The sequence below is a fragment of the Nilaparvata lugens genome, chromosome Y (genome assembly GCF_014356525.2).
Source record: "Nilaparvata lugens isolate BPH chromosome Y, ASM1435652v1, whole genome shotgun sequence".
Taxonomy (NCBI): Eukaryota; Metazoa; Arthropoda; class Insecta; order Hemiptera; family Delphacidae; genus Nilaparvata; species Nilaparvata lugens.
The window spans coordinates 4,083,695-4,096,868 of record NC_052519.1 but is presented as its reverse complement, the minus strand read 5'-3'; the positions used below and the strand labels follow the sequence as shown (position 1 = coordinate 4,096,868).

Sequence of the window (13,174 nt, the reverse complement as noted above, 5' to 3'; positions counted from 1 at the left end):
TGTAAATCAAAGAATCAATTATAACTCCTGAACTAGAGGTGCTCAAAACGTGGAAACCTGCACAACATTCGTTCTTCCAAGGATGAATCATCCTTTTAATGTCGTTCAGCGTGGCTCCCAAAGGATGAGACGTAGTGCAATTGAATTTTTATACCATAAACCTACTTTTTTCCAAATTTCGTGGAAATCGTTAGAGCCGTTTTCGAGATCTGTCGAACATAAATAACCAGATATAAAAATTAATAACTGGACCTCTTTTAAAATAATAGGATATGGGAACAGGATAATCATTCACACTTCGAAACCAGTGGGACTCAGAACGTGAATACATGCATATGGGTAGATTCCAGGAGAAGTTACTATTAATAGTTGGATTCAGCAAATTATTATGCCTCCTGCTTCCTCTTTTTCTTAGTTTGTCTAACTTTTCCCTTCATTTTGAAAGAGGAAAATAGAAGAATATCATTTCTATAAACCATGATTTTCCAAAAATGTAAAATATGTTCTTTTATATGGATTACCATTAAAATCTGTCCAGTGGGGAAAATGAAGTTTCGAATCAGATACTTCACAAGTTTTTCCCAACTGCTATTCATACATTGTATATATCTTGTAAAAAATTCAAATGTTTTTTCTTCCTCCACATTGAAATTCTGGAAATGTATTTACTGGTATACCATATTGACTCGGCTTGTGAAGGTTTTGCCAATGCCAACTTCCTCTTTTTGGCATTGTTTCCAGGGACACCGTACATTCTATTCTAATAATGTCACTCGAGGAGGTACCTTCACACTGTCCCCATATTTACAACATTTACATTATTTACAATATTTACAATATTTACAATATTTACAATATTTACAATATTTACAATATTTACAATATTTACAATCAAAATTCATTTACAAAGTATGTATATTGTTATATTTCTTACTGTTACGATATTTGAAATTTTCTAGTAGATATCAATAGCGGTTCATTGTCAGTCGAATATTGTCAATGATATGATAGTCAATCATATCATTGTCAATGATAGATTAGGATAATAATTATAATAATAATAATCCCTAATCATCATAATTATAATTGCTGTAATAATAATATTATAATGATAATAATAGTAATTCAAGTATTCCACTTCTATTTACAAAGAGTACAAACATGATTAAACAGATTATTTTTCAAAGATTTTTATGATATAAGTTTTATATACATTTCCACAGTGCGTCCCTCTTCAGTTTGAAGCTGTGTGGAGGATGACTAGCACTCTTAACAAGAAAATACATCAAGGCTTTATATTCCACAAACCTGATATTGAGTTCAATAAGTGAAATAACTATGAAATGAGTAATATGTAGTTATTAAAATGAAATAAGTAAATAAAGAAGAAGTTTTTCAAGAACTACAATGCTTAGAGTAAATAGAATAAAATGAATATCTATAAAAAAAACTTATTTCATAATACTGTAGATAATTGAAGATTGATAATCAATAAGAGGTAGAGTTTATATTATATACATTTAAAAATTGAACACTTCCAATTTCAAATTATTATAATATCTGTTGAATAGAAACAGATACAACCTATCAGGAGAGAATCTGTTAATAGTATCGATAGGGTTCACCTTATCGTGAAAATTATAACAAATAATTACCTTTAAATATTACTTTAAATGTAGGTGGTTATTTATGATAAATAATAATAATTTATATAATATTCTCTTCTATGAAAACATGATAAATTCATATGTGAACTGATCAATACTATAGTTAACTGGGTATAATATCATAGCCACCTCTAATAAAAGGCCCTGTCCCACGATATTGCAACGTCGCAGTGTAGGCCTAGAATCAAATACATGATTGGAGGAAAAGATTATCAGCTGGTATTTTTAAAAATCTTTTTCACCAATCATGTATTAGAGGTGGCTATGATAATAATTAATATACTCTCATATCATACAATTTCATATTATATTAGTACAATAGTATCACTCAATATTACTCATTTATATTATCAGAAATACATAGATTTTGTAACATTAGGTACATTGAAACAATTTACAAAGATAATACTGTAATTACATTATATTGGTAAGAATGGTGTTTCAGTGGTAATATAGTAGGACATCTATAATATCGATAAAATATTGACACTCATGTATTAGTATTCAAAAACTATATATTATAATTTATAAATATTTAGTAGTTATTGGATGAATATAGAGACTGTTCCCATTGAAAATTCGATTGAGTTCAAACAAATTAAAGATAAAAACGTTCAATTGTTAAACAAGGTTTAAATAATTTTTAGTTTTCATAGCTTTGGACTGGAAATTTGTGTTGAATTGTTAACGACTTGAATTTCACTTGACTTTAATTGTGTTTGACTTGAATTTGTATTTGAGTAAATAAGAAATATGAAGGATATTAGATTAATATAGAGACTGTTCCCATTGAAAATTCGATTGAGTCCAAACAAATTAAAGACAAAAACGTTTGATTGTTGAACGAGGTTTCGAGAATTTTTAGTATTTATAGCTTTGGACTGAAAATTTGTGTTGAATTGTATCTGACTTGAATTTAATCGACTTGAACTGTGTTTGACTTAAATTTTTATTTGAGTAAATAAGAAATATGAAGGCGATATTCTATGGAACTTATGATTACATTATCCATTAAAATTTGGGTGAGGAACAATATATTTGGGCTGAGCCTTTTATCTTCTTTATTCTTCATTCTTTATTGATTGACACAATAAGTACATCATCAAAATGATAGGGAGAGAAAAAATAAGGTAACCTTGTGCTATTCCTCTCCCAAATTTAGATAAGGTTACTCATAGTCCGAAGTGAAATAGGTTAAGTCTTTTAGTTGTTTACTTCACAACATTCCAAACATGATAATTGTATTAATTTTCATTCTAAACATAAATAAATAAGATGGATATATTAGAAAGATTTTTTAGTACATACAAAAAATCGGTGAGTCTAGAAATTATAAGCATTCGTCTTTGCTTAGTAGTATGGAAAATTCGTTCGTATCTTTCATTTCAATACTGTCATTATCAGAGAGACTGTCATCGTAATAATTTGTTGAGACACCGATCTCAGATGAATCAGTGTCATTGTTGTAGTCCTGTGGCCAGAACCGATCTCGCAGTCCATATCGGTTAGTCGTGAACCACAGATGAACTGTTTTTGGTGAAACGTTGTATACATTTGTTATTAAGGAACTCAATTCAGTCCAAAGAGAATCGTTTCTGGGTGGGATATTGGGATACTTTTCTATTGAAAAAATAGTTTCATTGTTATTCAGTAATTGGTGAATTTCATCGACCGGAACTGTACCCTGTTTTGGCATTTTGAATCAATTTCATATAATCGTCGTAGCCTATAGGCTATAGCCCAATCACACTCACCGTTGAGCTTTCAATGTTGAGCCTCTCAAGTGTGCGTTAGAGAACAAGGTAGGCTGAGAAATTGCTTTATCAGAACAGGAAAGACGTATGTATGCTCTGCTTCACTGCTCAACTCAGACAGAGACTGAAACTTAATGAATGCAATAGTTGCATAATAGTGGCATAGTTGCTGCAATCATCACAGAAGGGAGTGGGAGGGGAGCAATGAACATCTGCTTCTACAGCAGTGCTACCAACAGTAAAACTGGATGAAAAAAAATTACCATGTAAGGCTCTATGCACAGTCGCGTTTTGTACGAGTGGAGCGACTGTCTGCTGGTTAGCCAATTTAAGTTCAGTCAATTTGTACTCAGCAATTTTCGCGGCTTGTAAAACTTGGCCATTGATGGGAGAGTTCTGATTTCGAATTCTCAATGTTTTTTGTAATACCGGACATCAGCAATTTTTTATGAAAATTACAATTATTGAAGGAATCAATTATTATTCATCGGCATTTATTACTTGAATTAATCGGTTGATAACTGATAACTATATTTTTTCATACAAAATTAAAAGAAAATAATGCAACTTTTTCAAAAATACCTTCTACTTCTTTTTTAAATACAATAAACCTCTAATATTATGAAACCAATCAAATTAATTGAAAGAAATATAAATTCAAGGACTTACTCCTATCTCCTGGTGGAAATTCAAAATAAATAAACATCAGTGACCTCTACCCTTGTGCTGGTTTCCACGTTTTGAGCACCTCTAGTTCAGAAGTTATAATTGATTTTTTGATTTACCATTTAGTACATGGTACATACTATGAGTGGGAATTACTTGAGAAATGTGATGGCCCAAAACGTCAATTTCTGCTGAGAGTAGCTTCTCATAGACCTCCACTCTTGTGCTGGTTTCCACGTTTTGAGCACCCCTAGTTCAGAAATTATAACTGATTTTTTGATTTACCATATAGTACTTGAAACATACTATGAATTGGAATTTCTTGAGAACTGTGATGGCTCAAAACGTCAATTTCTGCTGAGAGTAGCTTCTCGTAGACCTCTATTCTTGTGCAGGTTTCCACGTTTTGAGCACCTCTGGTTTAGGTGCTATAATTGATTTTTTGATTTACCATATAGAACATGGTACATACTTTGAGTGGGAATTACGTAAGAACTGTGATGGCTCAAAACGTCAATTTCTGTTGAGAGTAGCGTCTCATGGACATCTACTCTAGTGCAGGTTTCCACGTTTTGAGCATCTCTGGTTTAGGTGTTATAATTGATTATATGATTTACCATATAATCATACTATATAAAGTATGGTACATACTTTGAGTGGGAATTACTTGAGAACTGTGACGGCTCAAAACGTCAATTTCTGCTGAGAGTAGCTTCTCATGGACCTCTACTCTTGTGCAGGTTTCCACCTTTTGAGCACCTTTGGTTTAAGAGTTATGATTGATTTTTTGATCTACTATATTGTACATGAAACATACTATGAATGGGAATTACTTGAGAACTGTGATGGCTCAAAACGACAATTTCTGCTGAGAGTAGCTCAACATAGACCTCTACTCTTGTGCAGGTTTCTACGTTTTGAGCACCTCTAGTTCAGAAGTTATAATTGATTTTTTGATTTACCATTTAGTACTTGGTACATACTATGAGTGTGTACACCTTTGGATTCTCTACAAAAAAGGACCTTTGCAAATTTTTGATAGGATGTGTAGTTTTGGAAATATAATTGAAAAACTAAATCCCTGTCAATTACACTTGAAATACTCTCAAATTTCGCTTCTATCATTGACAGAGCGAGTTGAAAAAATACAAGTCTTTTAGAGAAATTTATTTCCTTTGAAAAAGATTGTCTACAAAATTTGAATAGGATGTGTAGTTTTGAGATATAATTGAAAAACTAAACCTCTGTCAATCACGCTTCAAATCTGCTCGAATTCCGCTTCTATTATTGACTATGCAGGATTCAAGATATGTATCTTGTAGAGAAACTCATTTCCTACAAAAAAGGTTGAATTACCAATTTTTGATATGATGTGTAGTTTTCGAGATATGATTGAAAAACTGAAACTCTGTCAACTCCGTCTGAGATCTCAATGTTCTTAGTCAAAGCTTCAGAGCAAGTGCAGCAGTCAACCGTCTTTGAAATCTGATGGTTGAGGGAACACTAGCACAGCCAAGCGGCAGAAATTGTAACTGTACCGGACAGTAGCTCAGTTTTATGAAATTGTGGCCTTATCTCTCACTATTTTGCAACATTACATGAGACATCATTTGTGGAAAATTTATTGGGCTACAAATTATGTTCAGTCACATTTTCCCGTATCTATTTAAATAAAGCCTCAATTAACCGAATAACATGAAAGTGTTGCATTTCTAGTTTCAACAGTCATCAGCAAAAGTTATAGAATTTCTTATGGGAAAAGTCGACATTACAATAAGAGACTATGATATTGTAGAGAACTTGATGCTCTACGATAAAGTATGAAAACAAAATTTGGCTATTGTCAACCATTTGGTACTTAGAATCAATAAACTGTTGATTATTGTTAAAAGTAGATGGAAGAAGTAAGTTTAAAATATCTATTAATATCTCACTATGAATTTTTGAGATATACATTTGTAATAGTTTTGTAGAAAATTTTATGCTCTATAAAAAGGTCATATTCAAAATTCAGTTCAAGTTCAAGGTTGAGAAGTTATTAACGAAAAACAATAGATACATACAAGAATTTTGTCCAACATTGACTTTTCAGAGCTTCGTAACTGTTCCAGTAATGATTCAAAAATTAAATCAACATATACATCTTGTACAAAATTTAATTTTATACAAAAAATGTTTGCATGGTGTTTTCTTCAAATTCAACCGTTATCGAGTTATAAACGAAAAATCGGGAAAGGGTCAAAATTTGTCATCAAATGAGATCTGAAAATTATTATACGGTACTCAAGTAGAGACTGACTTGACTGCCTTGCTTTGAAAGACCGTTGGGATTGAAGACATGAACGCTCACGACATCTAACGGGAGAATCTGTAACTAGAGTTATTTGAGAATATCGTACATGGATTCAGTTTTTTGCTAATTACAAGCTCATTATTCATTAAATCAAGAAATATCATTAGGAATAATTTGTAGAAAACAATCTTTTACATCAGTTTTGATAATAATATTACTGATTTATTGAATAATTATCCAGTATTTTATTGAAAACTATCGGTAAAAATGATCCCTTCCAATAGACACATCAACTTATTTTCAACTTTTGAACTTCAGTATCTGTTTTGTTCCCAATTCTACTGCCAATTAAATAAATGAAATGTATGTAAAAGTTCATTCTCTACAATTATTATACAGTAATATTTTTCGATTAAGTGAACTGTAAGCTTGAAATTTGAAGACAACTACACTCATGTACTGCAAAACAAGCTCTGATAGTTCCAGGTTCTGACGCTAGGTGTCAGGAGCGTTCAGTCTTTCAAACTCTTCACAGCGCTTCAGCAATCTCTCAGATCAAGAGTGTTTTCAAGATAGACTGATAAATTTTGGTAGTCGCTCAGGTTTTTTGCTTATAACTCTGGAACTATACGTTTTTATGAAATTTTACAAGAATACAATTTTGTAGGTAATAAAATTTCCTATCAGAATATAACCAATTGAAGCTTCAAATAAGGAAAATAGCAAAGTAATGGAGCATCAAAACTAACAAATTGATACTGAAGTGTACCCCAATATTTATGATGCATCTCAAAGTGCCAAAAGGAAACTCTTTTATGGTGAAAGGTCAGTTTTTCAAGCTGAAAATTGCATTTTTCACAGGTGTTCAGAGAACTGCTGACCCAGGCGAAAGTCAAATACAACCTGAGCCCAGCTTTGAGACGCCGACGCCGTCAATCTCTGCCGATGACGCAGGGGGGTCTGGGTGGAGGAGCGAACACCCCCAACCCCGTCATTCCCTCTGCCGCACAGTTGGCTTACCTGCAACGCATACAGGAAAAGCATGCCGCCTCCGGGGGCGGAGCTGTGGGGGCGGGTGGCAAGAGGAATTCCTGTGTCATATCGTAGGGCACACTTTTCAGAAGTTCAGTATTCTATTTTAGAGTTTTTGGGTGAGGTAGGAGATATAAGAAACAACAAGGTTTGAGGCAAGGTTGAGGCATGCGTCAACCTTAGAAATTTCAGATAAAGGTTTGTTGATGAAAGGATTTAAAAGCAAGGTAGAGGCATGCATCAACACAAGGGTGTAACTAGCTTATGGAAAACTGAAGAATTTCGCACGTTATTTTTTAAGAAGCAAGTTTTGAGGATTTGAGGCAAGGTTGAGGCAAGCCTCAACCTTACACCTTTCAGATAATGGTTGATTGATTAGAGGATTTAAGGCAAGATAGAGGAAAGGTTGAGGCATGCCTCAACACAAGGGTGTAACTAGCTTATGAAAAACTGAAGAATGTTGCATGTTATTTTTCAAGAAGTGAGTTTTGAGGATTTGAGGCAAGATTAAGGCATGCGTTAAGCTTAAAACTTTTAGATAATGGTTGGTTGATGCGAGAACTCAAGTAAAGTTAGAGGAAAGGTTGAGGCATGCCCAACACAAGGGGTAACTAGCTTATGAAAAAATTGAGAATTTTGCACCTTATTTTTCAAGAAGCAAGTTTTGAGGATTTGAGTCAAGATTGAGGTATGCGTCAACCTAACAACTTTCAGATAATTGTTGGTTGATGAGATGACTCGAGTAAAGGTAGAGGAAAGGTTGAGGCATGCCTTAACACAAGAGGGCATCCCTTACTACTAACTGGAGAATTCTATTTTAAGCTTAAATTGTCTTTTAGTTTTTCAATCATATCTCGAAAACTACACATCATATCAAAAATTTGTAATGAACCTTTTTCGTAGGAAATGAGTTTCTCTACAAGATACATATCTTGAATCCTGCATAGTCAATAATAAAAGGGGAATTCGAGCAGATTTGAAGCGTGATTGACAGAGGTTTAGTTTTTCAATTATATCTCAAAACTACACATCCTATTCAAATTTTGTAGACAATCTTTTTTAAAGGAAATAAATTTCTCTACAAGACTTGTATTTTTTCAACTCGCTCAGTCAATGATAGAAGCGAAATTTGAGAGTATTTCAAGTGTTTGCAGGGATTTAGTTTTTCAATTATATTTCCAAAACTACACATCCTATCAAAAATTTGCAAAGGTCCTTTTTTGTAGAGAATGAATTTTTCTATAATATCAGTATATGTTCTACTTCCTATAACCAATAATAGAGGATAAGCAACATATTTGAAGCGTATTATTGATAAATTCACCTGTGTGACGTTGATATTATCCTTAGCTGACGCCTCTACAAAACCGTTCTCCCAGTCCACTGTTACTATCGACTCTGTCGTTTCAAATGACACCTGAAACATGATGAAGGTCAAAACTAGTGGATTTTTTAAAAATAATTGGAAAGAAAATACACAAGGAAGAGTAAAAGAGAAACAAGAATGAACAGAAGAGACACAAAAATAGTAACAGTCCCTTTAAATGTTTATTATTGTCCCACTCTTGTCTATTTTTCCAATATTTCCAGGGTAATACTAGACTTGAAGAAAAGTACTAGAATTCAACATTTATATTAGATTATTATATTGGGCCTTTGGGTTTTCATGAACGCTAATTGAACTTAAACTTTTGAAAGTAAAAATTGACCTGCCGAGCTCAAATCACGTTCATTCAATTTTTAAACATAGAATTATTCTACTTTCCAGTATAATATTCCACGACTTCCTCCAATTTCTCAACATTTTTATGTTATCTTGAGTCCAGGCGGTCACTTATATTTTATAATAATAGTGAAAATAACATTATGGATACTGAACATTTTGAATGAAAAAGACTAAGAAATTGCTAAAAAACCACAGATTTGTGGTGAATCTGTGGGTTTCTTGACTATTTCTTAGTCTTTTCCATTCAATATGAATAAATACCACAATATCAACTTCTCTACTACACGAAAAAGAATGAACATTTTGCGAACAACTACAAGACCTAACCTATTTCGGACTATGTGTAACCTTATCTAAATTTGGGAGAGGAATAGCACAAGGTTACTTTTATTTACCTTCTCTCCCTATCATTCCTATGATGTACTTATTTTATCAATCAATAAAGGATCAATATGGAATTCTGTACGTTATCTTCAACCTATTTCTGATAAATTTCACATACCTCTCGACTCTCATCAGCCAAATCCAGCTTGTTCCCTACAACCACAATGGGCACAGCCCGGTTGCCCTTAGTCTCAATGATCTGGTCGCGAATCACCCGTGCTTCGTCAAAGGTGGCCGCATCCACCACTGAGTAGACAAGGATGAAAGCATCAGCTGACGAGATGGACAGCGCTCGCATAGCGGGGAATTCAAACGAGCCAGATGTATCTAGGATGTCCAGGGTTAGGTGGACTCCGGCCACTGGAAAATGAAAGAAAATTATTGATGAAAATTCGCTTCCAGTCACTGGAAAACACAGTAGAACTAATGAGAATTCATTTCATAAATTGTGTTGAAATTCTAGTAGGTGTAAGGCCTGCTTTCTATAATGAGGTCTTCGTTATAATGGCAGTGGAGAAAGATAGGTGAACAGCGGAGCCTTGCCACTCTGTTCTGAAGAGGAGAGCTAAAATCTGATATAATTAGTTCATTCTTGTTTTAATCAATCATTTTTATTTGTGAAGAAGAAATATTTTTCAATGATAAAATTTGATTATTGGAATTGAATATTTTGTCAATTGATTTTATTTCTACATTGTTAAAAAACGATCTGGCAACAGAGCAAAGCGAAAAAGAGATAGCGCTATCCGATTTGAGGAATGATAGACAAGGATAGCAACACCAATGTTAATAAAAAATACAGCCATTATAACGTGGACTTCACTGTAGTATGGATACTCTCTGGTTCATTATTGTCTGTAATGTTCAGTATATGACCTGTTTTATGTGCTGTGAATTTCCTGGCTGCTTAATAAATTGAAAATTATTAGATTTCCAAAAAATAGATGACGGGATGTCCAGGGTTATTAGTGAGATTCACGTTATGAAGTCAGCACCTGATTAACACTAAGGCCCGGTTTTACAAAAGCCGGTTAAATTTTAAACGTGTTTAATACGGCTGCTCATATTCACAGGTATCATCAGGGCATACATGACCTATGCTGCCCCTGTCTGGTTCCCATACCTATCCAAGACCAATAGAAAACGGCCATTTGACCTTCAAAACAGACTCATGAGAACCATCTGCAGCTTTCACTACACAGTGAACAGTAGGCTACTATATGAATATGTCTCCACTCCCCAACTGATTGACTTCATTCAGCTCACATCCAGAAAACTTCATGACACGGCATCAATGTCGTGGCGTACATCAGTAAGGCATCCTAAGGCTCGTGGTATGAGATACCACGATCAGTTCAAACCAAAAAGCCACTCCCTTTTCAATACCTTTTCTCCCTTGGCCAGACTGATGGTCAGCGACTTGGCGTCCAGGTCACCACCATTGTAAACAGCTCGTATTCCCCTGAGGTGAACCTATCTCCATCACACTTCTCTCAAGAAAGTGAAATTGGCAAAAAATATATAAATAAATAAATATACAAATGAAACAAATATATAAATATGAAAAATAAATAAATATACAAATATATTACAACTATTCTATATTATAACTATTCAGTGATACATTTAAAAACAATTTCATATTATGTCAGTAGAAGCTCGACTACCGAGCCGAACGAACGTCTTTTCGGCTTCTCTGTTATCGTAAAAGATAAGTAGTATTTCTAATAGCTAGTCATTCGTTTGGTCTTACAAATTAGTTTGCTAGAATGCAAAATTGTGCGTGCTTGAATTGTGATAATAGTGTTACTGAAGAACAGCTATCGCTTCGCTGTTCAGACTGCAAGTGTTTATTTTACTACGGCTGTACTGGTTTAAGTGAAACAAATTTCAAAAAGTTATCCAAAGAAAATCGACTAAAGTGGAGGTGTGCGGTTTGTAAGTCAAGTGTTAAACGAGTTCCCGAAAAATGGAAAAGATTTCTGACTTCCCTGAACAACTATTATCAGAAATTAAAAATCTAATTAGAGAGGAAATAAAAAGTAGTGTGAATCATGTAGTACAATCTCTTAAAGATGAACTTAATACGATTAATGGTAATATGAAAGAAATTGGAAAATCAGTGGAAATGTTTTCGTCAAAAATTGATTACTATAATAAAGCCATGGAAACTTTAAATAATGAACATCTTGAATTGAAAAAGATGAATGCTTCACTTCAGATGAAACTAAGTGACATGGAATCAAGAGTCTGTGAATTGGAGCAATACTCGCGAAGGAACAATATCGAAATTCATGGTATTCCTTCAACAAACCATGAAAATATTCATGAAATCATCGCATCAACAGCTAAAGCTCTTAAAATCAGCCACCAGCAAACAGATATTAACGCCGCTCATCGACTTCCAGCAGGAAATAAAGAAATTCCTTCTTTAATTGTATCATTTCGCACTAGAGAAATAAAGAATAATTGGATGAAGTGTTATAAAGTTTTTCGTGAGGAATTGAAAAAATCTAAAAACGACCCTAAAGCTAATCTTCGAACCATCAACATAAATAGAAATCTCCCTGATAAACCAGTTTACTTGAATGAAAATTTATCTCCCTACTATAAGAAACTCCTATACGAGGCAAAACAGTTCACTAAGAAGAAGAATTTCAAATTTGCATGGTCAAGAGATGGAAAGGTTTACATACGGAAACAGGAAAATACTAGAGCACTAAGAATTCGGACCGTGAATGATCTTCTCGAAATTGGTAATGGCGATGTAACTCGGAAAAACGAATAGTCTTCAGAGGACCGGGTTGAATAGGACTTCTCCGGAGCTTTTAGAATAAGATTTTTTATTTAGTATGAACTCTTTCAATGAGTTATGTAACATTCTGAGTGATGACGTTTTTAAGACGGGAGAAATTGAGGATGTGAATTATGATTTACTCACTGATAAAGAAACAAGTCCAGTTAACTATATGAAAATTTTTCAAATGAACATTCGTAGTATTTATAAGTACTTTAATGAATTCATAGTGTGTCTTAATAATTTCATAGTGTCATTCGATATAATAATTCTAACTGAAACTTGGTATTCTGGCGATAAGCCTATTAATTTTTATATAGATGGCTACAATTTACTAAACCAGCCCAGTAAACTTAATAAATGCGATAGTCTTTGCATGTATATTAACAAAAAATATAATTTCACAGTTTTAGATTGTGAGTTGATAGAAGCTAACGCGCTGAGTGTTATTGTTGAACTGGGTAATGATTTGATAATACAAGTTATCGCAGTCTATAGGTCTCCGAACAGCAACACAGATAATTTTATCCGAATGTTGAATAACTATCTTGAATCTCTTCCGAATAATGTAGTTTTTGCAGGTGATATTAATATCGATATTTTGAGCACTGATCGCTGTACATTCCAGTATCTGAATGTTATGAATGGAAATGGTTTTAATTCTTTAATTAATATTCCGACTAGAAAAGTGGATAATAGCCAATCTTTAATTGATCATATATTCTTCAAGAATTCTACACATTCTATCGAACCAAAAATAGCTAATGTCTTTAAATTAAATATCACTGATCACTTTGCTACCACTCTCCATATAAATCTAAACAGTAAATCGCCTCACACTCCCGTCACACAGAC

General features: G+C 33.4%; 1 protein-coding gene across 1 annotated transcript; it reads right to left on the bottom strand.

The window, feature by feature from the left end:
* Positions 1-7,518: 7,518 nt before the first annotated feature.
* LOC120355196 (GTP-binding protein Di-Ras2-like) lies at positions 7,519-10,804 on the bottom strand. Its single transcript, XM_039443528.1, has 4 exons — positions 10,789-10,804; positions 9,641-9,927; positions 8,737-8,829; positions 7,519-7,590 (listed from the first exon to the last, which is right to left on the bottom strand). The coding sequence occupies exons 1-4, from the start codon at positions 10,802-10,804 to the stop codon at positions 7,519-7,521; spliced, it is 468 nt and encodes a 155-aa protein (XP_039299462.1).
* Between the last annotated feature and the right edge of the window lie 2,370 nt (positions 10,805-13,174).